This window comes from Corvus cornix, chromosome 6, assembly GCF_000738735.6.
Source record: "Corvus cornix cornix isolate S_Up_H32 chromosome 6, ASM73873v5, whole genome shotgun sequence".
Taxonomy (NCBI): domain Eukaryota; kingdom Metazoa; phylum Chordata; class Aves; order Passeriformes; family Corvidae; genus Corvus; species Corvus cornix.
Window position 1 is genome coordinate 10,535,085 of NC_046336.1, and position 23,605 is coordinate 10,558,689.

Sequence of the window (23,605 nt, forward strand, 5' to 3'; positions counted from 1 at the left end):
AGGCTGTTTACTGCAGAATGCTTAAGCAGAGGCAGAGTGAGACCAGTACTGCCTGGAATTTGCACAGATAAAATTGGACTTTATGTTGGAACGTATGTGCCTAAGATTTTCTTCCCCCACACCAAAACAGTCAAAGGTTTGCCTGCAGCACTGGAGAAACGAGATCTCTCTCAGGAATTTCTCATGATCTTTCTGACACACTAAGATGAAATTTCCCCAAAACTAGTGCTGATATGAGATCTTTTCAGAATCAGAGCCAACAAAACCAAACAAATTTTTTTTCTGTTATTTGGTGTGGCAAAGGACCTTTGAGATATTTTATTTAACAATTCAGTGAAAGTGGATGCCCAAGGTTTATTTATTTTTCTCTCTCCCTGTATGAGTTTCAAAACTTTTGACCACTTCTTCATTTTAGGACTGTTTTTTGAATATTGTTCTTTTTAAGGTTCCTAGGGATGAAAAAATAGCAAACAATAACAGCTTGAACTATTTTAATAATGCTACATAGATATTTTTGTAGCTCTTTAATAGATTTTTTTTTTTAATTAGACTGTGTCTTCAAACAAGATCCCAAATTACAGTTTTAATCTTTACCAAGAGACAATTTCCTCTCCTTGCACTGTGTCTTTCTGTGTTGGTGTCTTTCTGTTACCAGCAATAAAGAAATAAATAGCAGCAACCTGATTTTTTATTATGTTGCAGTGGTTCACTGAAATCAGAACAACCTAGAATCATGAAGGTAACTGAGTTAATCAATGGACATTTGCAGAGGGCAGTCAGGTTCCAGCATTTTCTTCTTTGTTTCTTTCCTTCCGTATGGAAATTTACCTATAATCAAGCTGACTCCAATATAGTTTCGTAGGGAAACAGGTAAGTCAAACCCACGTCTGCAGGATTTTTGATAGAAAATATGATGTGCCTGCTGGGACTCCTGTTACAAAGAAGGAGGAAGGAGAAACTCTTATCTTTCTCTTTCATAATGAATCCTTATTATCCTTATAAGCAGAATTGAATTCAAGATCTTCAGCTACAGAATTAGAGGAATAATTATTTAAGTGCAAACAACTGTACATTCACACATATGTCTTATATCGACTAATGTTTGGGAAGGTGAAATGCCATATATTCAAAAATACCCATTTTCACAGCTCCTGAGTGCTGTTATCAGAAAAAAAGAGGGATAACATTGAAAAATCAGAGAACCAGGGGAGCCAATAACATATACTTTATATATCAACATGCACAGTGTGTGTGCCTTCTTCCATCTATACATATATATGTGTGGGGTTTATATGTGTATATATCCATACATATATAAGCACACACAATGCCCAGCAAAGTAGTGTAGATGTTCTGCTACGGAAATGTAGGATGCTGGGTGTGATTTATAACTTCAGATGAACCAAAAGGACTCTCCTGTTCATTTTGACTCATATGTCTGTATAAAGGGGCTCCTACTGGATTGCATCAAAGTGTGCGTCCTTATGAGCTGGTGAAAAATTGTGACCTCTGTGGAAATGCCAACAGCACATACGTGATGTACAGCACTGGAGATAAAATCAGGGCAGAGAGGACCTTAAAAAGCCAGGGTGGAATAGGCTGAGGAAGAGGAAACAATACATTTCAGAGCTGATATATTTTTGAAAGGTGAAACAGGGAGAGAGGATGGGGTCACCAAAGTGAATCATGAAAGGATCTTCATGACTGTGCTTTTCATTGCATCCATGGATGCTTCTTCAGTTTATATCTGAAATCTTCACCCACTCTGAACTGAGTGGTAAAACAAAGCTAATTGCTCAAGCCTCCTTGTAGAACAGTAAAAAGGCTGAGAGTGTTTCTGTCCTCAGGAAGTAAAAGTGAAGAGTAGAAATGTCTCAAAGTAAGAATTGCTTGCAGTCAGTACAGTTTGATGTTGAGCTGCAATAATTGCAAAAGCTTTCAAGGGAACAGCTGGGCATTAAGTATTTGTCTGTGCCGCTTTCACAGGCTCTTTTGACCATTTTTGGAGCTAAATGCCTACATATTGGGTTCAAGTGCTTTGGTAGCCATTTGGGACTGGATCCAGCCACCCTGTTTCAGGGTCACCAAACTCATATTTTAGATAGAAAGAACATCTATTACAGTGATCTTTAACATTTTCCTTGAGAAAACTATTTTCTTGTCCATACTCAGAACTGCTAAACTTCCAAGTCTCCACATGTTCTTCCCATCGAGCTGGGAGCAATATGTGATTGCTGCAGCTGTTTCTGGCCACTGTCAATGAACCAAAGACCAAGCAAACTTCATCTTCCTTACAGTTGCTTTTACTGTCTCCATTTTCATATAAATAACAGTGATGGAAGAGACTGCAGTGGCAGGAGAAGGATGGTTTTGAGAAGCAGTTGGCTAAGGGTTTAAATATTTGCCTGCTCCATGTCCCAGGATACGATCTATACACTTTCTCCCTGTTCTTACTCAGATTTGCAACGTTCTTGTAGCAGGTGAAGTGCTGCTCTGTGGGCTGCCAGTCCCTGAAATGGCTAAATCAAAGTGCTCTGGTGCACTGAATTCTGGCATTATTATTCAGTAAATTGTGTCTCTTCCCCTCATCTGCTCCCTCTTGATACTTCTTATTATTTACCAGCCATTGCCTCTGACTCCAGACAAATGCAGCCCCGATATCCAAGCAGAGAAAAGCACACTGAGGGACAGAGGTGACTCCTGAGGCATCCCTCACCCAGCACGTCTCCAGACACATTAACAATGCTGCATCCAGAGCTGTTTATCAAGTGCCACAAGCAGCTCCTCAAGTGCTGTTGGATGTACTTCCGTTAGACTGTAAAGTAGAGAAAGAGCCAAATCCCAGCAGCTGTAGGAGGTGGGCTGGGAGAGCAAAGGCAGCACAGGCTAGAGATTAAATCCAGTAGCTATATACCAAGGCAAAATCCCCTTAGCTTTCTAGTGAATAATCCTCTGGTCTGCAATATTAATTCACCAGTTTGGGGATATTTCTCCAGCCAACAAGGTTCATTCAATCTACTTAAGTGTTTCTCTAGAGCTTGGATCTGATTTGGGGTCGGGGCATTGCTAGCTTCCTATAACAAATCCATGGTATTTATAGAATTATTTCATTTCAACTGGGTCAACCTGTGCTATGCCCTAAGAGGTCCTCTTACCTGAGCAGAAAAAAGACTTCATTCTGTAATATTTTTCAGAAAGGAAGGACCTACTCTGAACCTAAAGGGTGGTCAGGCAGTCTGGGCTGTTTCACTCCATAAATACTCAATACTCAATTTCTTTTGATGGTTAACTCAGCTCTGCAAAGTCTTCTCGCTCTGCAACCCAAAGGATGATTAGCTTAAGAGCTGTGGCCGTATTACCCTTTCAGAGGTAACAATCCTTGTAAAAGCTTTTCAATCATGCTCCAAAGTCCTCTAGGACAGGTAATATGTGTTTATTAAACACTTTTCTGAGAATTACTCGATTTTCACACGTTTGTGACTAAGAACACACTTTGATGAGCCTGATATTGAAATTACTGGGGAAAGGCCTGTACTCAGTGACTATATTCAGTGATTATCTGACAACACAGCTCTTTGAGAGCTATTAATCCTCTGTCAATTTCTTTGACATTGCAACCTGCTGGTTGCTTTCCCTTTTTGCCTTGTGAGTCATCACACATCTAGCTGAGGTGGACACTTTTGGAAAACATTTTCCCCAGACAGGAAAAAAAAACCTAAAAAGGAAGGAGGGGAGAAGAATAGAGACAAAACTAGACAAATATATTACCTGAACTCAGGATTTCAAAATCATCTCCATACCTTCCATCTTGGGATGCTGAGCACCAAGTGGACATCTATTGGGATATCCCTGTGAAGGGCTGTGGGTTAAATGTCTATGGTCTGTTCCAGAGCTCAGAGAAAAGCCTGTGCAGAAACTCCCACTGACTTTGCTAAGCTAAGAGTCATGCCTCTGCTGGGATAGCTGTATTACAGCAATTTGCCTGCTGGCACTTGGGGTATGTGGAGACAGGACAATTTGGCCAATTTTAAAAATAAAAAGCCTGTTTGTTGTTTTGCAATTGCTTCTGGCAAACATGGGCTAGTTGATGGGATTAGTGGGATGGTTTTGGCAAGGTAGCTTGTTTCTTCAGGTTCTCCCACCCCTCATCTGTCCATTTTAGCAAGTTTTGCTAAATTGGCAGCATCTAAAAAATAATTAAAAATGGGGGGAAATCAAGTATTTAGAGTTAGTGAAGCAGAAAGCTGAAATGCAATGGCTTTTACTCTTTTGTCAAATTTAGTATCTACTATCAAGAGTAAAAACTGCAAAAAATGACTGCAACAAAAAAGGGAAGAAAAATAAATAGAAAAGTCTTCCAACCTGCAAAACCAAAGGTTAAAATGTAACTTGGGAATAGAAAACCAGGCCATTGAAAGAGAAATTATTTGAAAAAACTTTGCTAAGGCACTGATTCGGAAAGATACAGGGATATGGGAGATGCTGCTTTTAGGCATACGGGCAATTTCCTGGTGAGAGAGTGTCTCCAGGTGCTGTAAGGCTGAGTGGTCTATTACCTCCCTTTGCCTCTCCAGTGTCTCCTGGAATAAAAGCAGGGAGGTTTTGCTCAAAAGCCTCATGCTGCTTAACTGGTGTACAACCCTAAAAGGAATTGCTGTGCCAGAGTCCTTGAGCTTTGTGAGGTCTGCAGCCCACCCTCCCCTCATGTGGCTGCAGCAGGCTGTGTTTGACACAGCTACTGCTCTGGAGCGGTAAGATCTGATGGAATGGGTGCTGAAGTAAGTGATGGATCCCAAATCAAGTCCTATAGTCAAAGCCTCTCATGCACAGTGAGAGTATAACCCTGATCCAAATGTGGCTTTGGGTCCATATTCAGAAGAGCCAACTTGCAGATGAATAGGTGAGGGAGATAGTTCAGCCTGATGGTGCAGGTTCACAGGGGGTACTTGGGTGCCACCAGCTTGGGCATCAGTGTAAAACTCCAGCCTGACTTCACTGCCTCATGTCTTGTTCCATCCCGATACCTGGCGTATATTCAATTTCTTTACAATAATAGACAGTTTCTTCATCTGCTGCCCTTTCAGTGTGTGACGGCTATAAACCACTGGTTACAAAGCCTGAACGTTTCAGAATCTACTGACATTTAAGGAAAAAGATTACCAAGCCCTTGAAAGGAACACACCACTGAAATACACAAAGAAGCAAGTGCAACTTCCTTGCTTTTAAAGCGATAAAGAAATTAATGGCACACCAGGTTCCAAAATCCCACTGCTGTTTGGAGATAGTGCCTTTTCCCCTTTTTTTTTTTTTTTAAATTCTTTTCTCCCTCTACAATGTATAAAGGTAGCTGCAGTTAAAGGAAAGGCAAGGTGCAGAAAAGATATTGCTTCCCCTGAGTTTTATGAAGCTGATATCAATCTTTTTTTTTCATAAACTTCAGGCCTGTTATTACCCTAAAAGCGTGTTCCACAGCATTTAATGTGACACTGATGAGAATACAAATAAGGAGAGGTGAGGGAGATGGAGGACAGAGAGAGAAGAATCAAGTGATGTTAAATGCAAGGACCTGAACAGCACTTCCATACCCGTTGCCATTGAGGAGAGTTTAAAGGGGCCAGGAAATTGTAGAGCATCTGAATTGTGTTTGGGGGCAGTAAATCAATTTGAGCTTCAACAATGAGGTAAGAAATATCATCTGAGGAAGGTGAGAAAAGAAATTTAGGTTATGGAGGCATGAAGGCTTGCGTGTGAGTTAATGAGGTATGCTTTAGCTAAGTGTTGTGTACAAAGACAGGGTGTAAATGTCCTTGAAATTGGGATGATTTGGAGTGAAAAACAAATGCTCTGGGTTTTCTAAACTTTCACCTGGAAGTGCATGAAATGCTGATTAGCTTTATTTTATATTTAGCCAGTGCTTGACTAGATTCTAGTAGATGTGGATAACTTTCTGTAGAGAAATGTTCTTGCTCCTGAGTAGTGAGAGAAGGTTGGACCACTCGTTCTGTCCCTTATCTGACACATGATTAGTCAGAAACTGGCATGTCCAAGAGAAAGCAAAAGAGGTAATTCTTCATACAGGGTGCAGCTGTGAAATTCCTTGGTTCAGGATGTTGGGGATATGGAGAGTTTGCTGATTCAAGTAGAGGCTGGACAAACTCATGAAGGGAAATCTACTAAGAGTTACTGCACATACATGAATCATGTTTGGTTTGGGCAGTCCTTGAGCTGCAAAGTGCTGGGGATTGGAGAGTGTGCTGAAGAAGAGTTATTGCATGACTGTCCAAGGCTTATCTTCCCTCCTTGGCATCTGCAGTGCCACAGGGTAACTAACAAGGTGAGCATTCATCCAGCTCATGAAGTCACTCCTTTCCCCAGGCTACATGCTCAAACTTAACTGCTGCGAGGAAGTTTACAGGACAGTAGAGAACAGAAGAAAGTAACAAATACAATCTCTGAAATGAACCTAGAGGAGAAGCGGTGGAGTGTGAGCTGGACATGAACTTGAATGCAGTCAGAGCAATGACAACCTTCTGTTCATCGCTTTTCTCCAGTGTGATGTTCTATCAGCTCTTGAGACAGCAGTTGAGGAATCCAAGAAGTCAGATAACAGAGTTTTTTGAGTCTATTGTTAGGACTATTGTTTTGAGTCCTATGTTAGGACTTTCAACATTGCTGTGAACAGGATGTAGCTGAAATGGTGATAAATTACCTGATACTGTCATAGGAAGCAACACTGCAGGCGTTTTCTTGACAGCTTTTTCACACTCTCTAAATTGTCCATAAATATATTAATATTTTGAACAACTTCGACCATATGTGATATATATTGTCAGTTCATAATTTCAGGTGCTCTGTGCCTAATTTGCATACAGGAGCAAATGAGGGAAATTTATCTCATTTTCAGGTTATTATTCCAATTGAGGATTCAGAGCGTGCACATGAAGATTGTATGCAATTTTCCACAGGCCTGAAACTTTTCCTATAACTCAATATGCATTTTGATAAGCAAAAAAACCATTTTAACATCTCAATGTTTGTCAGAACCACTACAACACTGTTAAGAAATAGTAAAATAGTGAGACAGATTGCAGCAGTCAGAGTATCTGTGTTTTGAGTTTTGATGAGATGTAAAATCGGTTTAAGTTATTTCAGATTTCTGCAGAAGAAGTCTGCCTTGAAATGTCATTATTTCATGAGAGTTTTCAATGGCTCTTCAAGTGCCACAAAGTACTCTCATGTCAATGTTAGCAACCCTAACCTATGCAGCTGTTCCTACATAAGAAATTTACTTTGCAAAAATAATTCATAGCTGAGGACTAAAACAGTCCTTCAGGGTTCATAGAAAGAGAAGTTTCAGGAGAGTGCAAATCTGCAAAGCAACACCTTTCTCAGGTGTTTTACTGTCTAAATGCTCAGTGGAGGAAGAGGGGATATCTGTCGATGTGTTTTGAAAGCAACCAACATTAACAATGTAATCTGTAGGCTTAATCCTGCAATTTTTTGGTGTCAAGTTTTGTTACAGCCATGTAATTTACACTGATTTAGTCTTGGATGGCTTTCAACTCCTCTGTGTACAGGCTAAATGCTCTTAACACTTGGATAACTTGGACTGTGACTTTTTATAGGAAGGGACTGTGGTCTTTGTTCAATGTTCTGTTTGGGGCTCCTTAAGGATTTCAAGAAGCACAATAATGAATTAGAAAAAATGGTACTTCACAATGTTCAGGCACACTGTTTTATGGGGACCTATTCTTGAGAAGTGGAATAGTAGGTGCCAAAGTTCTACGTGGGTTCCTTACAGGCGTGTGATTATTTGTGGCTTTGGTATATCACACACAGAAGAAAAATCTTCCTGTGTATCTTTGCACCCATATTTAATCCTGTTCTTATAGTGTCAGGCTTATGACAGCAAAAACCATCAATTCCTGAATAAAAATAACTAGCCCAACACCATCAAATTATTCCCCCAAACACCTCAGGTTTTTTATTTTTTTCCTCCAGAAAAAGCATTCCAACAATGGAAAACCACCAAAGAATTCATTCTTTTTTCTTCTTCAAAGTCAGGAAGAAACCATCCTGAAATCCTCTACAAAAGCATGGCTTTTGTCCATTTCAAGCAAGGCAGGAAGTGTCCTGGCTCTATAAAGAAAAGCTCTAATGCTGGTGTCACCAGGTCACAGCCTGCCTTTCTATAATGGTCCCATGGGACCTTTGTGCCATAAACCCCCCCCCCCATCTTGGTCACAGGTCTTTATTCCCAGGCTGCTTGTGAGTATTTTCAGTACTTTATGAACAGAGGAAGTCTGTGCTCCGTTTCTCTCTCCTGTTGTGGATGATGTTTCCTGTTTGCTTCACCTGGTCTTTGTCCCCTTGTGTAACACAAGCAGCAGACCTGTTTTCCTTTAGAGGTGATGACGAACTGCAAGTAGGACAGGGAGAAACAGACCAGGTCATGATGTGATTACACCTGCACTCGTAAGAACAGGGGTTGATTATGCCTTCAAAGCTAATAAAACCCCCTACTTACCTGTGGGATGATTCTGCTGGCATCCAACAGGTGGAACAGCAATTTTCACCCAATTGAAATTTCATGTTTAAAAAACATTCTCCAGGAAACAGAAAGCTTATTTTATTTTATTTTATTTTACTTTATTTTATTTTATTTCTTAAAACTAGATTCTGCTGAACAATAAGAGACCTATCTAATAGCAATACATTTTTAAAGTAATGAAATATTTACAGCTGGAGTCTTCAACAGAGGAACAGTAGAGTGTGTTTATTTTGCAGCTCAGTAAATTATATATATACCAAGAATCAAATGGATGCTTTTGGTTGATCATGCTAATCCAAACAAGCTTTCTTTATGGTTTTTAATCTGGAGAATTTGTTTTCCATTCCCATGCAAATAATTATCAAAGCATCTATTAAACAGTATAAATAAATCTAGGCCCTAAAATTTGTTTCCAGACTCTAAGTACACAGTATGGCTGCAGGGCATATCATTCCTTAGCAAAAGCTGGTGGTTTTGTCGCTCTCCCTGGGCCCTTCCTGGACCCTTAAAGGAAGACTTCAGTGATAGCTAAATAAACACTTGCTAAATAAGAACATATATATTGAAATTTATGCAAAACTGTTCAGAAATATCTGGCAACATTTCCGTCTCAGTATAGCAGTAATGGGTGCTTGTAGTTTTTCCAAATGCTTTGCCAAGTCTAAGATCTACAAAAGCTGAATTCTATTTCAGCACTTGAGTCCACAACTTGTATACCAGGTAAAGTTCCAATATGGACTTTCTACAGCCAGATTCCCTTGAGCATTTGGAAGAAAAGGGAGAAATTACATGGAAATACAACATATGCTGTTGGCCAGACAGCCTCTGCTGTTGCTTAAACTCAGTAGAATTCACCCCTGCACAAGTTAATAATTTGAAAAGGGCAACATGCAAGAGAGCAAAATAAAAATTCAGAAAGCATAGAAAACTTGAAAACTCAGATAGGACCTCAGAAACCTGTTTAAAAAATAAGGATCTCAGTTTATGAGAATGTATGTTGACCTGTGTGTGCACATGCTTACTCAGAAAGTGGTAATTTCCCTACTTCCAATCTGCTTCCCTGTTATCAGTGCTTGCTGCTTTGGGTGCATACCATGAGCTGCAGCATCCAGTGCTTGGTCTCACTGGAGGGCCAGTGGTGTGGCCCTGAGCTGCCTGTTGGGTTTGTGGTGGAGGCTGCTCCTGGTCACAGCATTCAGCTGAACTCAGTGGCCGCAAATAGGGACCTGAAGGAGCTGGATGTGATGATATCATTTTTACTCATTGTTTACCACTGAATCTGGTGAGCCTTGAGTATGCTAAGCCGTAAGAAGGAAGAGCCATGGACACTATACCAGACACAATAAAAAAGAGCAGTGGAAATAAAAGGGCGACTCAGCCAAAATCAGACTAGAGCTCATCACCAGTCCCACCAGAAACCCTGACCTGATCTGAATTTTATAGAGAAATATCCTTATAATGAATACTGCATTTGGAAGGCTTGTCTTACACTTTTCTCCAGTACTGGAGCAGGGGCAGCCTTTATTAGATGAACATGCCTTCCGCTTCAGCGTGGACAGTTGGATTCCATAGCCATAGTTATTCCATAGCCCCACCCCTGGAGCCCACAACAAGGTAATCCCCATTAGCCAAAGAAATGGCCTAAATTGTTATTAGGGTCTTTCTTTTTTAAGAAGCTAAATGAGAAAAATATCACTAGAAAAAGTGCAGAGAGCAAAAAGCTTGGAATTGCTTAGCTGGTTCTTTCCAGCTGGATTGTTCTCTAATGCTAAACGTTAATTGGAAAATAACAGCATTCCTGCCTGCTTTTAGAAAATCAATATGCGTTTTTTTTGTCCCCCTCCCCCTATTCAGGTTAATTCATTACCAGGATATTTTTAGATTACTGAATAAATAAAAAACAGTGCTTTTCCAGTCAAAAGCTAATAACCATAACCAGCCAGAAAGATCTCCCGAGTGCAGTCCTCTCCCTGCCTTCAGTGTTGCTCACTGATGTCCATGCCAATCACCTGCCCCAAACCACTTGTCAGCCCTTCCACAAAGCTGGATATGCATCCTGTGCTCCTTTGAACTGGCACAAGCTGGAGGATCAATGGCTCTGTTTGGCAGGGGCTGAGCTGCTGGACATCTTGTAGCAGCAACAGCTTGTCAGGGTTGGCTCAGTGCAGGGATGTTAATGCCAGTCACCATTCCCTGTGAACCAAGGGAAAGAGCAAGGCACAAGAAGAGAGGGCAGAACTGGAAATGCAAAGAGGCAACATCATATTTCACAGAGGATGCCTCACAACATAAATAAACAATAATTCTAGCAACGTTGTTTTGCATTTTTTTTAATACATAGTCCTGCTCAAATCCCCCTGGATCTAATTAAAACTTTGTTGGCCACCCACCAATCAAGATAATTATGTTGTCTGGCAAAAACAACAACAACAAAGATGAAATAAGATTGTTCAGAATGATGCACCTGCATGGCAAAACAAAACAAAACAAAACAAAACAAACTGTCCAGGCCCCATGCCTTGTTTATTTTACCTTTTGGAAAGTGAAAAAACAACCAAACTATAAAAGACGTAGAGTTTGCACCTCAAAGAGTCAACAGATGCTGAAAACACCAAAATGCCCAGTGTGTCAGTGAGTATTTGAAATCATGATAAGGAAATCTTGCAGAAGACAGAGGCACCATAATAAATATTAAAATGAGCTGACTACTGGGAGAGCCTGAGTCAGAAAAGAAGTTTTTACTGCAGTTAAAGGGCAGACACTCAAGACATGTTATTTAGGGCAGTCACCACTAATAAACCAGGATTTGCTGAAGTTCCTCCCAAGCAAGATCTGAGATCCTGAATTTATTCCTTGTTCTCTCAAATTCCCTGGATGCTGCTGCCCTGACAGCTGGCTTATTCCATGACAGCAAACATATTTAACTTATGCTGCAAATGAACTTGATCCAAATTCCATTGAAATCAAGGAAGAGACTCCCACTGATTGCAATCAGGCATAAATGAACCAAAATGCACACGGAGACACGGTCAGACTGGAAAACTGAAGCCATTTTAAAACAGAATATCAAGGAGTCTTGATAAAAACGTTAAAAACTACTCTGGATTGAATGAATACAAAAGAGAAGCACATTTAATATCTTTTGAACAAACATTGTTTCAAACAGAGGAGAAAATCAGAGTGATTCAGACTTGGACTAATATATGCATTAGGAGGGTTGAAAACACTGGCAAGCACGGTTTTGGCATAAGAAAAGCACAAACCCTGAATTACTATTAATTGCATGAAAATACATGCAAATGGAGTTTTCCCCCTAAGCTTTCTTGATGTGAGAATAGATATTAAGCATACAGAGCCATCCAAGCAACAATACTCACAAAAATAAATGTAATCTCAGGAAATGCTTGCAATGAAATCAGCAGAAGCATTGCTTATGAGTTCCTTCCATTACTTGGGCTATTTATTGACCTTTGTGTGTGGATACATGTATTAAACTGACAGAGTTATTGTTTTTTCATCACCCTTATTTAATAAATCTCATTCTTCTAGACGAAAGGGTTTTTTACTGATGATGAGGGGATTTCTTTCTCTTTTTTTGTTCTTTTTAAGGCATCGATCAAAACCTGACATAATTTTTAAATTTTTTGAAATTATTTTATAGAGTACTTTTATAAATAATATCAAGTTTAACCCTAAAATTACATTATCAGTGTCCTGTTTACCAGAAGCAAGTGTTTGTATATGAGCTTTAATTCTTCAGGTGCTACACCCACAGATGTCCCAGATAAATTGTTAAGAGCTGTGGACAAGAAAAAAATCTAGCACCAAACTAGAAATTATTTTTATATTGCAAGGTGTTCTGGAAAACATCTCAATTAATTTAAATCATATGAATAATTGATTTTTAATTCCATGCCAAATGGAGTTAAAAAAAGGAACCAAAAAGATTCAGAAATCTAATATTAATTTCAAGGTGATTTTAACAGATTGTCCAGATAGAGAAATATTTTTTGTTTCCCTTTTATGTATCTACAGATGAACCTATTTGTTTTAAATATACATATTTTAAAAAACCTTTATGGCTGGCAAAAATAGATCCAGAGTTATTTTTAAAGAAAAAAAAAAAGAGCGAAAAAAGAAGGAGAAACCCTTCTTTCTGAAATGCTCAAATGGAATATTTTAATTTTACTGCTTTGGCTTTGTTTTTTGTGTTAGAATACTTCAGACTAGATTTAAAGCAAATAGGACCTTTGTCTTCATACTATTCTCCACAGTTGACTAGTTTGTTTTTTTCTTTTTTTTTTTTTAAAGAAAGCAAAGAAAACAAAGGAAGAATGTTTATAATCTTATATAAACCCCTGACATCAGGAGCCTAACACTCACTACATGATTCACGATGAAAAGATTGACAACAAAGAAATACGGATTTCCTTTGCATTTTCCCCTGATTTTCCACTAGCCATTCCAAATCCTTCCTTCTGGAAGATTGGAGTTTCTCACCAAAGGTGGGACTGACAAGCTGTCTCTCAGGACTGTTTCCTCTTCCCTCCTTAGAGGCTGTATCTCTCCCTGTCCCACCGAGCTACAGAATCATAACTGGATGCCACAGATCTGAGAAGCTGCTGAAGGAGCTGCCAGGCTGGAGGGAGAAAAGCTGAGAGGGAGCCTCCCTCTCTTCATCTGCCTTGGATTCTGGCCAGACAGATGCTATGAAAACATTAACTTTCCAAACAGCTGCCCCAGTAGGGGAGGTGTCTCTGACTTTGCACTGCGCTGCTCAGATGTGGATGTCCGCACTGCTTATCATCTAGCACCAAAATTCATGTGAGCATCCTCTGCCTTGCTTAAGGCAGAAATGGCTGAATTAATGAAAGCAGTTTTAATGATCACCAGCTTCTTCCCTCCTGATTGTCTACCATGGGAGTGTGCGTATGGAAAGCTCTGCTGGTTGACCTGTGAGTGATGTAACTGTCTCCAGAAAAGGATTTCTGACCATGACTTAAGAAACAATGCATCAGTGAAGCAGGACAGAGTTGCCTCACAGAAGTTTTCTCCTGGTCATTTTTTCAGTTCTGAAATAAAATACTGTCAATGAGCAAGCTCACATCTTCCATCAGCCTCAAGGGTTCTCATTTTTTTCATATATTTTTTACTTTTCTTGCAGTAAAAAGGTAGTTTAAAGTAAAAAGGTTTCTTTCTTCCATTGGAAATTTTATCTTTAGTTGTACCTGGAACTTCTACTTCATCAACACTTCTGGCTAAGAGAAATCAAGCAAGGTGCACAAGCAAGAAAACACCATCTGTAACAATGACAAACTGTAAACAGCATTCACAGGCCATTAAGTTTGTAATCTTTTTCTCTTCATCATTATTCTCTTACCTCCATTAAATTCTTCCACAACCAAGTCCAGAAGCCAAAGGTGATGGCAGTAGAGTGATAGACAAGAATTTTTATTGTCCTGTCAATGCAGATAAACCCAGAGCTGAGAGAATGTCAGGAGAACTTCCCCAGTGATGACTAAAGTTCAGTATCCTCTGAAAAAGGAAGAAAATACAAATTATTTTTATGCCTTTTAGGCTTTTAAGATTTATGTTACTGAAGTATCCTGACTCTGTGGAAGATTAGTCAGGCTCTGACTGATATTTATTGTTCACAGGAAACTATTATCTGCACTTGATCAGTCTGCTTCAAATTGCAGATTTGCAAGGTTGCAAGACAATCAGAGGCATTCAGCAGCCATGATTCTCTTGAGGAACTGGAAAGGCCTAGAAGATGATGGAATGAAAATGACTCAGTGGACGCAGATAAGCAACTTGCAAAGGATTGTGAATAGCTGCAAAGACTCTCTCTTGGTCATGAAAAAGAAAAGTTTACAGTTTGCATCTCCACACAACAAAAAGAAAAGAACTTGCTGAAAGTCAGATACAGGACAGATACATGCCCACAGGAACAAGAGAGGGTCAGGTAATGGCCAGTTTTTCTAGTATAGCCAAATTTAGGATGTTATGGCACAGCTGTTGTGTGCCAATGGGTGCCACCACTGGTAGTAGCATTACATTAGATATAGAACTCCAAAGGCAGAGGAATATGCATTTTGCCTTATTTGCAAAGAGAAATTTTGCACCCCAGTGCAAACTCCAGATGTTTTCTAGTCAGTTGATTCTCAATTGCTGAGAGTTGCAATCCAACCAACTTCCAATTGCTCTGACCTGCCCATAAGTCCTCAGTTTACCATGAGACTGCTGTTGGAGCTGGTGTTAAAATAGTCAGCTGTTTAGTAGCAGAAGACCATTAGGTTGGTCAAGCACGACTTGCCAAAGCCATTCTCATTTTTCCTGGTTGCATTCTTGCCTTTCATGTGGTTGGAAGTGTTCATAGCATACATTTTAATTATTGATGGCAAAAACCTTCTGGGTATTATGTGGTTGCTTTAAAACAGTCAGGATAAAATGTGACAATTGCTGGGTCATCCCTGTGGTTATCATTCATATTGGCAGTGGTGAATGAGTTGACTAAAAGATACACCTCAGGCTTCCTCCTTTCACCAGTGTTTACTAGTTTCCAAGTTGTTATAATACAGCTCATGCTAGCTGTGAGCTCCAGCTCAGTTTTCTCCTGAGCTGCAAGCTCAGAGCACCAGCTGAGTATATGCAGTCCTGATATAAGTGCAGTTCTTGCAATTCTACTTTACACTCAACCAACTATAAAACCCACCAGAATCTAAGACCAGCTTTTCAGGGCAGCTTTCCAGGTTTCTTAGGCTGCAAAAGCTGATCAAGAGAGAATGTCAGCTGGGAATTTCAAGCAGCAGATTTTCTCAACCACTGTCTTCTGTGGCCTGTGGGTTTTTTCGCTCCTAAATCCCATGGTAATCCCTGACAGGGGAGCAACACTCAGGAGCACAGGGTGGCAACGGATTGCTGTGTCCAGATCACAAGGGGAGAGAATCACTGGAACAGTGACATTCAAGGCAGGCACAGAGGAGCAGTTGTCACTAGAGAAGAAACAGGATTCAATCCCAGGATTGTGGCAAAGAGTGCTGGATTCAACACCAGCATGGATATGGTAGTTGTGCTGCCATGTGAGTATTGCTTCAGCACCTGACTGGGAGTACAAGCTTATTTGGAGGGGGTATCATGCTCCCATCCTCCCATGGTAAATCCACCCTTGGTTTATTGCCTGGGCACAGCTGGCCCAAGAAATACCTGCAGCTGTAAGAGCAGGAAGGAGGTCTGAACCCAGAGAGTAAAATGCAGAGCCTGTACCATGAGTGTGGGCGTTGCTGTCCCATTTGTGGTTGGTTGGATGGTGTGAAAACACTCTGGATCCAGAAATGGAAGTGAAACAGAGGAATTACATGAGAGAATTTCCAGAGCAGAAAATCCAGACAAGTCCTATTGTCCCCAGAGAGAGCTGCTGGCTAATAAGCATGACTAGATATTTCAGTATAAACAGGATTTGAGGAAAACTGCAACCAGGTATTGGTGCTGAGCACCTTCCTGTACTTGGAGGCAGTCACATCGACTGAATCTGCTCACCACCCAGCCTCCTTGCCAGATAAATGAATGTATGAACTCCCCATCTGAGGCTTTAGCAAAACAAAATGGCTCTCTAAGCTAGAAAGTGTCAAAGTCTTGCACTTTTCTTGAGATTACTTTAAACCTCAGTCTTTGCAACAGGCTGCAGCAAGAGGGAGTACAAGAACAAAAAGCCCTCGCTGTTAATATTTATGGCAACTAAAGCAAAATCGCAACACATTTGCAGATGAATAGGAGTCCCTGTTAAAAGCTGCAGCAGCCTAATTTTAGGATAGCACTGGTTTGGGGTTTGATTGTGTGGAATAACAAAGGAGAGATTTCATATTAATTAATTTAGAGGAATTATTAGTGTCAAAAATAAATAGTTCAATCACCTTTCCAAAAATAATCTGAGGAAGGGAAATGAAATTTAGTGGAAAGAAGACAGAGATTTTCTTTCAGATCCAGATTTTTTTCAAGTATTTTGGTCTTTTTGTGTCAAATGCATTGCCCCAATAAAAGTTATAGGATTTATTTCTAATAATACCTATGTAACAATTATCTAAATGTTGCTACAAAATAAACCATAAGGCTCAATAATTTTCATTTGTTCAGTGAAATAAGAAGCACTTGGAAATAGTTGATTTGATATATATAATTAGTCCCCATTTTATTTAAAGAATGAAGCATCCAGACCCTATTTAGAAAAAAAAAAACCTTTTTGTGATATTTACAGCTGAAAGTAATTTTTTTTCCCTAATGGAAACTGCAACAAGACCTGTTGTAGCCTGATATGTTGTTTGTTTGTTTTTGTTTTTTTTTAACAGAGATTCCGTTTGGGGGAATTATGTGTAATGTCAAACTACAGTATTCATCCCTCACCATGGCTTGATAGGAATCAATGGAGCAGTGTTCTTCTTGGTCTCCCTTCATTACACAGTCTTCTCTGAGAAAACTGATGATTTAAAATGAGTGCAGATTCACAAAATCCTGATTATACAAATATTTACTAGGGAAAGATTATACTCCTTTGTCTAAAAGACATTCAGATTCACAAAAGGCCAGGCTATATTATGCCCCTGCCTTATACTAAAAACTCAGCTGGTTAAGCCTACCCAATTCTGTTTCCTTCTCTGTATCCTCTTTCATTCCCATTTCTCCCTTCCTACTCCAGCACAGTAAAGGCAGTGCTGGCATAGTCCCTGAGGTGCTTCCATCACGCAGGGTACATCATCTAGCATGTTTCAGAAGACAGGAATATTGTGGAGCCAGGAAGTCTCTCACGACCACATTTTTCACAAGTAGTCTCTGACTGCAAGTGTGAAACACTCCAGGTGAAAGGATTCCTGCAGATGGCAGATTACTGCAATCCCTGTCATAAGGATTTATGTCCTTGACCAAGCCCATATTTCCACCTGTCTCAGAACCTGCCCAGTCCTGAGTGAAGTTTTGTGCACTCATCCACGTTTCATGCTGTTCCTGCTTCTCTTCTCAAGGCTATATAAATCCTGAGGAAGATGCTTGCTCCACTGCAACAGATACCTAGCACTGGTATCTACTCCCTTCACTAGATTCCTGCTTGTTCTTCCTGAACCCAGAAGCAAGAACCTCCCACAACACTCTTGTGTATGTGCAGATGTCTGCCTTTGAGGTAGTTCCTCCTGGTGAAGAGGAAAACCCCTGCCAAAGGGTGAAGAGGTCAGCTAAAACCTGCCATTTTCATTTACTCTCATGGTATCATGTTTTATACTGCCCGTGATTGCCTCCTGTTCCATGGCTCCCACGGCTTGCTCACATCCCCTTTCCCCAGGCAATATTGGCTATGTGAAACACAAGAACAGTCTCCTGACCAGGCAGTGTAGCAGCTGTCACGGAAAACACCTTCTCACCAGATGCTGGAGCTGGACATGCAGTATTGAAATGTCAGATCAGGTGGTGTCTCAGGTCAGGATACCACGAGTGCAGCCTTTCCTTTCTCATGGGCACAGCCATGGAGTTCAGTCACATCGCACCAGCTTCTTTTTGGCTGAGTATACGAGCTCGGTCCCTGCTCCCAAAAGAGAAAGCTATCCCTTACATCAAAGGACAGGGGATTATTCTTTTGTGCCAAAGACTCCGGTTTCTTATCTCTGACGGCTCAATCATCACATCAGCTGTGGCAAAAAGATGGCTGGCAGCAAGATTAGATTACAGCGATTTAAAATGTCTCTCTCAGATAAGCGCAGACCAGGAGTATTCAAAAGTACACATAATCAGATTGTAAACTTGACTATCACAGCACGCCTCAGACACCAAGAGTATAAATACAGATTAGACAAATTTTGGGAAGACAGGTCCATTAAAAGTGCTATTGCATTATTACTTATTAAAAGTAAGGGATCAGGTGCAGTTTCTGCTGTTGTTGGAATCTCCTAAAGTGATAATTCTGGATAATAGGGCTCAGGGGAAGGCTTATACTGTATGTCTCTGTCCTGTATCCACCCACAACAGGGAAATGTGCCTGTGGTCTTCAGGTTGGATCCAGAATTCTCGCTCCATGACTGACTCTTGTGTGCATTTGCTGAAGAGTTCTGCAGGTGTAGTGTACTCACAGTGTATAAGGTGTGCTCCACTAGGCACATCAGTATCACTCACTGGCCACTCATCACAATTCAGAGATAATCATCTGCCTAAATGAGACATCGAGATTGTCTCTCTCATTTGCCTTAGCCACTCATTGGCATGCAAATCTCTCTTACAATCCCAAGAGAAATTTCCTCTGACCTCTTTCTAATTTCCTTCTTGCAAGTTCTTTTTCTGTCTCACCTCATCTCTTTGAATTTCATTCCTTTAGATTAAAGCCTCCTTAAGAGACTTGTGCTGGGAAGGTGACACTTTTTAGTTGATCCTCTGGGGATTAGATCCACCTGGTCAATCTGTTGTATAGAAGACAAAGGATTGGACTGATAATAAGGTAGCTCCACTTCCAATCCTTACTACTTTGCTGATCATACTGTGACTCAGTTTCCTCCATTTATACAACAGAAGTGGCCTTTGTGAGGAGCTTTGGGCTCGGTAAAGGAAAGGAGTTAAGTGCGTGTATTAATTATTGTTATTACCCGACAGGCTGTAACTAATAGTAATCATTTAGCTGGGAGATGTGGAAACAGGTATGCAGTTAATTGGTAGATTTAGCTGAGGTCAGGTGGTTACATTGCAGACAATCCATCATTGCTGTAAGCAGCATGAAGTTATGCCCAGCCTGAATTACTGTGAGTCTCCCTTCACCTCTGGTCTTGTGCTAATATCCCAAGACGTGTCACCAGTGAGCATTTGAGTGAAATCTCTAGAAGAATGTGAAACAAATCTGTAAATCGTTTTCTGAAATGCCCTGCCAAAAAAAAAAAAAAAAAAAATCAATAAGGTCTTCCGTGTCAGGAAGGAAATGTTAAAAAATATTAATTAAAAAATAAACTCTCCCGTAAATCAAATGGGAATGAGTGAGAACAGGCAGACGGGGATGGAATAAAATTCCAGTGGAAGAGCTTTTAATTCCCTCCAGTTTCAACGCCTGTGGGCATTTGCAAGTGCCTGTCAAAGCTCAGGGCCCTGTCCTGCTGTGTAGGCAGTCACCAACAGTGCTGTCTTGTAGTCAGGGAGCAGCAGCTCCCGTGCCCAGCAGACACCAGCCTCTGCAGGCAGCGTTTGGTGATCTCCTCCGGCCACCACTATTACTGCTCCCCGGGGAGGACATATACTGAGAGAGAAGCACAGCTCCTGGGGGAGAAATCGCTGGTCCTAAAAGCGTGAGAGACAGCTAGAGCAACAGGGGCTTTTTTCTGCTGATGAACCACTGGAGGGGAATCTCCCTCTCCACCAAGCGCTGTCATGTCATTTCCAAAAGCTTGTCCCTGTCTCCATCAGCATTTATGTGGGTACATCTCTGCCGTGTATGAGTGATTTATTTAAGCATCGGCAGCTACTGTAAGAGGCAGTACAGTGAAGCACAAGCGGAGGAGGGAACAGAGGGGCAGAAATGCGACTTTTCCCTGTGAAAGCAATCACAGGTGCCTATTCTGAGCAACTCCAGTGCACTTACATCAGTCACAGGAGGAGGGAAAAAGAATGGGTCATTTCAGAGCCTCCTCAGATATTTAGGGCCACTCAATTAATCGAATTAAAACATTTCCTCTGGGAAGACTATACACACATGCATGTAGTGTTCCTTCACTCTGCACATCTGCTTCCAGTCCATGTGTTTCAGTATGCTGCGGAGCAGGCTTTAGGTGTTTGAACTGATGGGAGGCACAGGGGAGGAAGGGATCGGATGATACGAGTTTAAAAGTTGGGATAAGTCCGTGTTTGGAGTGTGTGTGAGAGAGGGGGAGTGAGTAACCAGCCACTCACGACACAGGCACGGGGCGTCCTGGCGGGGCGGCTGCGGGAGGAGTGTGATGCAGAAGCGGCGAAGTGAGAGGGAGCAGAGAGAGAGCGAGCGGGAGAGGAGCGAGCTGAGACTTCCACAGAGGCAGCCGCGAGAAATCACCAGCCAGGATTTGCTCCTCTCTCTCTCCCTCTCTCTCTGATTTCAAATCAGCTCCTCCCCCGTGTGGTTGTGGCTTTGCCTTCCATCACAAGCCTGATCAGCAACACCAGTCTTGGGAAAAAAGAAAAAAAAAGAAAGAAAAAAAAGGGGGGGGGGGATGAGAAAAGAGAAAAAAGGAAAAAGTGCAAAAGAAGAAAAAGGAAACAAGAGGGGGGGAAAAGAGAGGGGAAGAAAGTAATCTCCTCTACCCCTCGGCTGCATCCAGCACAGAAGAGTCCGAAACTTTACGTGGAGTTCTCGCCGTGTTTACCCCGCGGCGCCTGAATCGGCAGCGCCCGGCTCCCTCGCTCCTGCGCTCTCCTACTTGCTCTTTCTCCCTCGCACTCATCAGCAGTCGGCAGCGATGGAAAAAGTTGCTGGCTGGTACCCAGCCTGGCACGTTGCTCTCCTGTACTGGACATGGCTTTTCCTCTTCACTTATGGCTTTACCGGTGCAGAAATAACTTGCAGATCCTGCCGTTCCCAGGTGCAGCCGCAGCAGCAGCCGCAGCAGGGATTACTGATGCACTTGAGGACCGACAGAGGAGAAGAGGAGCAAAGGAGGTTCCTCGGGGAGAAGGGAGGTGAGAGAGGGCAAGAAGCCGGGACGGAGGATGCCGGGTTGCAAGCGACCGTCGCCCCTGCTCCCGCGGAGACGAAATTCAGCGGCTGGGAGACACGGCGAGTGACGAGGGAGCCAGAGAAAGTGGCCGGGGAGCGCCGTCCCCGAGCGGCAGCGGCGGCTCGGGCCGAGGACCGACCCCTCCAGGGCCCCCCGCCGGCGGGCGGCCGGCCGGGCTCGGTGCAGCGGCGCTGGGGCCGCAGCCCACGGGGCTCCGCGGGGCCGGGGCCGGGGCCGGGCGGCGCCGCTGGGCGGGAGCCGGGGGACGGCGGCGCCGCCCGCTTCGGGCTGGAAGAGCTGCGGCTGGCCAGCACCACCTTCGCCCTGGCCGGAGACTCGGCGCACAACCAGGCCATGGTGCACTGGTCCGGCCACAACAGCAGCGTGAGTACCGCGGGCGGGGGCGGCTGCTCCGTGCGCTCCTTATTTCCCCCCTCCCTCCCCTTTTTTTTTTTTTTTTTTTTTTTTTTTTTTTTTTTTCCCCTCGTGTGTGTGTAATAGGGGATGGGGGGTGTTGGGTATTTCTTCGTCGCAGGGGATTTTGCGCCTCCGGGCGCCGGGGATTGGCTTCGCTTAGCAGTGTGCAGTGGGGCAGAAGGGCTTCAAAAGGGCCATTCTTCTGGAGCAGAAAAACTTTCCGCTACCCGCCCGCCCGCTGAGCACATCCCCCTCCGGCCCCCTTGTCCCTCGCCCCGGAGCAGAGAAGGATCCAGCGCTGCTACTGCCCGCGGCGCGACGGGGAGGGTCATTTTAGGGGATCCGCCTTCGCATCCAGCCATCTCCCCGGGATAAGCCTCACGGGGAGCCCGGGAGGCTCAGCTGTAAGGATGCCCAGGGAAAGCCCCTCTGCTCCTGCTTCTTCTTCTGTCAGCTGTGGGGGCCCATATCAGCCCAAGGGCTCATCCCCGGGCCCTGCTGATGTGGGAGATGCTTGGAGGGCTTCAGGACTTTGCCTCCAAGGTGTCTCTGTGTAGGGAATAAAGCTGCTTTTTGCCTCTTGTCACCAAGGTGTTAAACAGGACAGTTCTTCTTTTGTCCTCATAACCTGTACGTATCTCAGGAACAGCATCAGAACAATTCCGACTTGAGCCAAGCAGAACAAAACTGGCCAGAGGAGTAGGCAGCTGGTTTCCAGGCTGGAACCACAGTCATGACATCAAAGTTACCAGGTTAACTTGGGCACTGTATCCTTCCAGCCTCTGCTGCAGCACTACCTGGAGCTGAGGGCCAAGGCCCAGGGAAGGCAAGGTAAATTGCTTGGACTGCTTTCTGCCTGCCCTTAACTCTGCTTGTGGACCAGCAGAAGTAGAGGGATCTGTCTGTCCGAATTCTCCAACTTTGCCTCTTAGAGCGACCAAGCAGAATGCTAATGAGAGAGAGAAAGGGATGCCACCACTACATGACTGTCGCCCATACAACTTCCCAGGAGAAACGGGGTCTGAGGTGCTCCTCTAAGGTGTCTGCAGCTGTAATGCCAGAAGGTTTCTGGCTGCTTGGCAGAAATCTTTGGCTTCCCTTTCAGCTTTAGTACTAGGAGACTGATAACATTTTGAAATGATAGTCTAGTCATTATGAATTCCTTTTGGTACAGATTGTACTGAGCTACTCAATTTAGAATTGCAGCGGATGTCATAAGGACCTCACCGTGGGGTTCAGCCCTAGTTAATTGGGACATGGTTTGATGGTCTCATCGGGAAGTTTTTAATCAATTAATTGACAGGGGAATAGTTGTCATTTCTATTTTGAAGCACTTTCCCCTTTCTTCACAACTCAGCTAGACTATTCTTAAATAGTTGTGTGAACAGAAGCTGCCTTGTAGGAACTCAGGTCTGTTCATACAAATTGAATTGAGGCTGACTCTGGTTTCAAGTGACCCATTTGCTAAGAAAAAAGATTCTGATATAAAAAGTCACCCAGCAGGCAGCAGTTTCTCTGGTCTATCAGTGCAATTATGTTTCACCTGTATGTTTTTCAAGACACATCTATTGTTATATGTGTGTTTAGGTACACGTATATTTGTGTCTGTGTTTCTGCCCACTGTGGTAGTGTGGGTTGCTGTTGTCAGGGGCTGATTTACTTTCTGAGTGTGTTAGTGTACAAATGTTTTCAGGGAGCTGTGGGGAAATGTTTTGTGACTGTCCTTCCCTGACAGCTGCAGGTTGCATTGTGTACAGGGATATTTTATGCTCCCCCCTTCACTGCGGGGGCTCTTGCAGTGCTGTTCTGTTTCATGCTGTGCTTGCAGCTCCCTCACAACACTCACTGAAGCTGGGCCCCAGCAGGACCTGGATGCACAACAGGCTTGTTCAGGCTCAGCTGAAGCAATGGTGTGTGTTCAGGAGGAAGCCCA

General features: G+C 42.6%; 1 protein-coding gene and 1 long non-coding RNA gene across 3 annotated transcripts in view; one reads left to right on the forward strand and one right to left on the reverse strand.

The window, feature by feature from the left end:
• Positions 1-8,061: 8,061 nt before the first annotated feature.
• On the reverse strand, positions 8,062-20,913 carry LOC104695324. Its single transcript, XR_005602173.1, has 4 exons — positions 20,843-20,913; positions 16,952-19,439; positions 13,932-14,086; positions 8,062-8,419 (listed from the first exon to the last, which is right to left on the reverse strand). It is a non-coding gene; the product is annotated as an uncharacterized LOC104695324 (long non-coding RNA).
• The window catches only part of SORCS1 (sortilin related VPS10 domain containing receptor 1), a 262,728-nt gene continuing 259,627 nt past the window's right edge, over positions 20,505-23,605 (forward strand). Inside the window, exon 1 of one of the 2 annotated variants that reach the window (XM_039553807.1) lies at positions 20,505-21,639. In XM_039553807.1, the coding sequence (XP_039409741.1) occupies positions 20,998-21,639 (642 nt within the window). In that variant the 5' untranslated portion in view covers positions 20,505-20,997. The remainder of the gene's footprint in view (positions 21,640-23,605) is intronic. The other variant, XM_039553808.1, reaches the window with a different exon arrangement.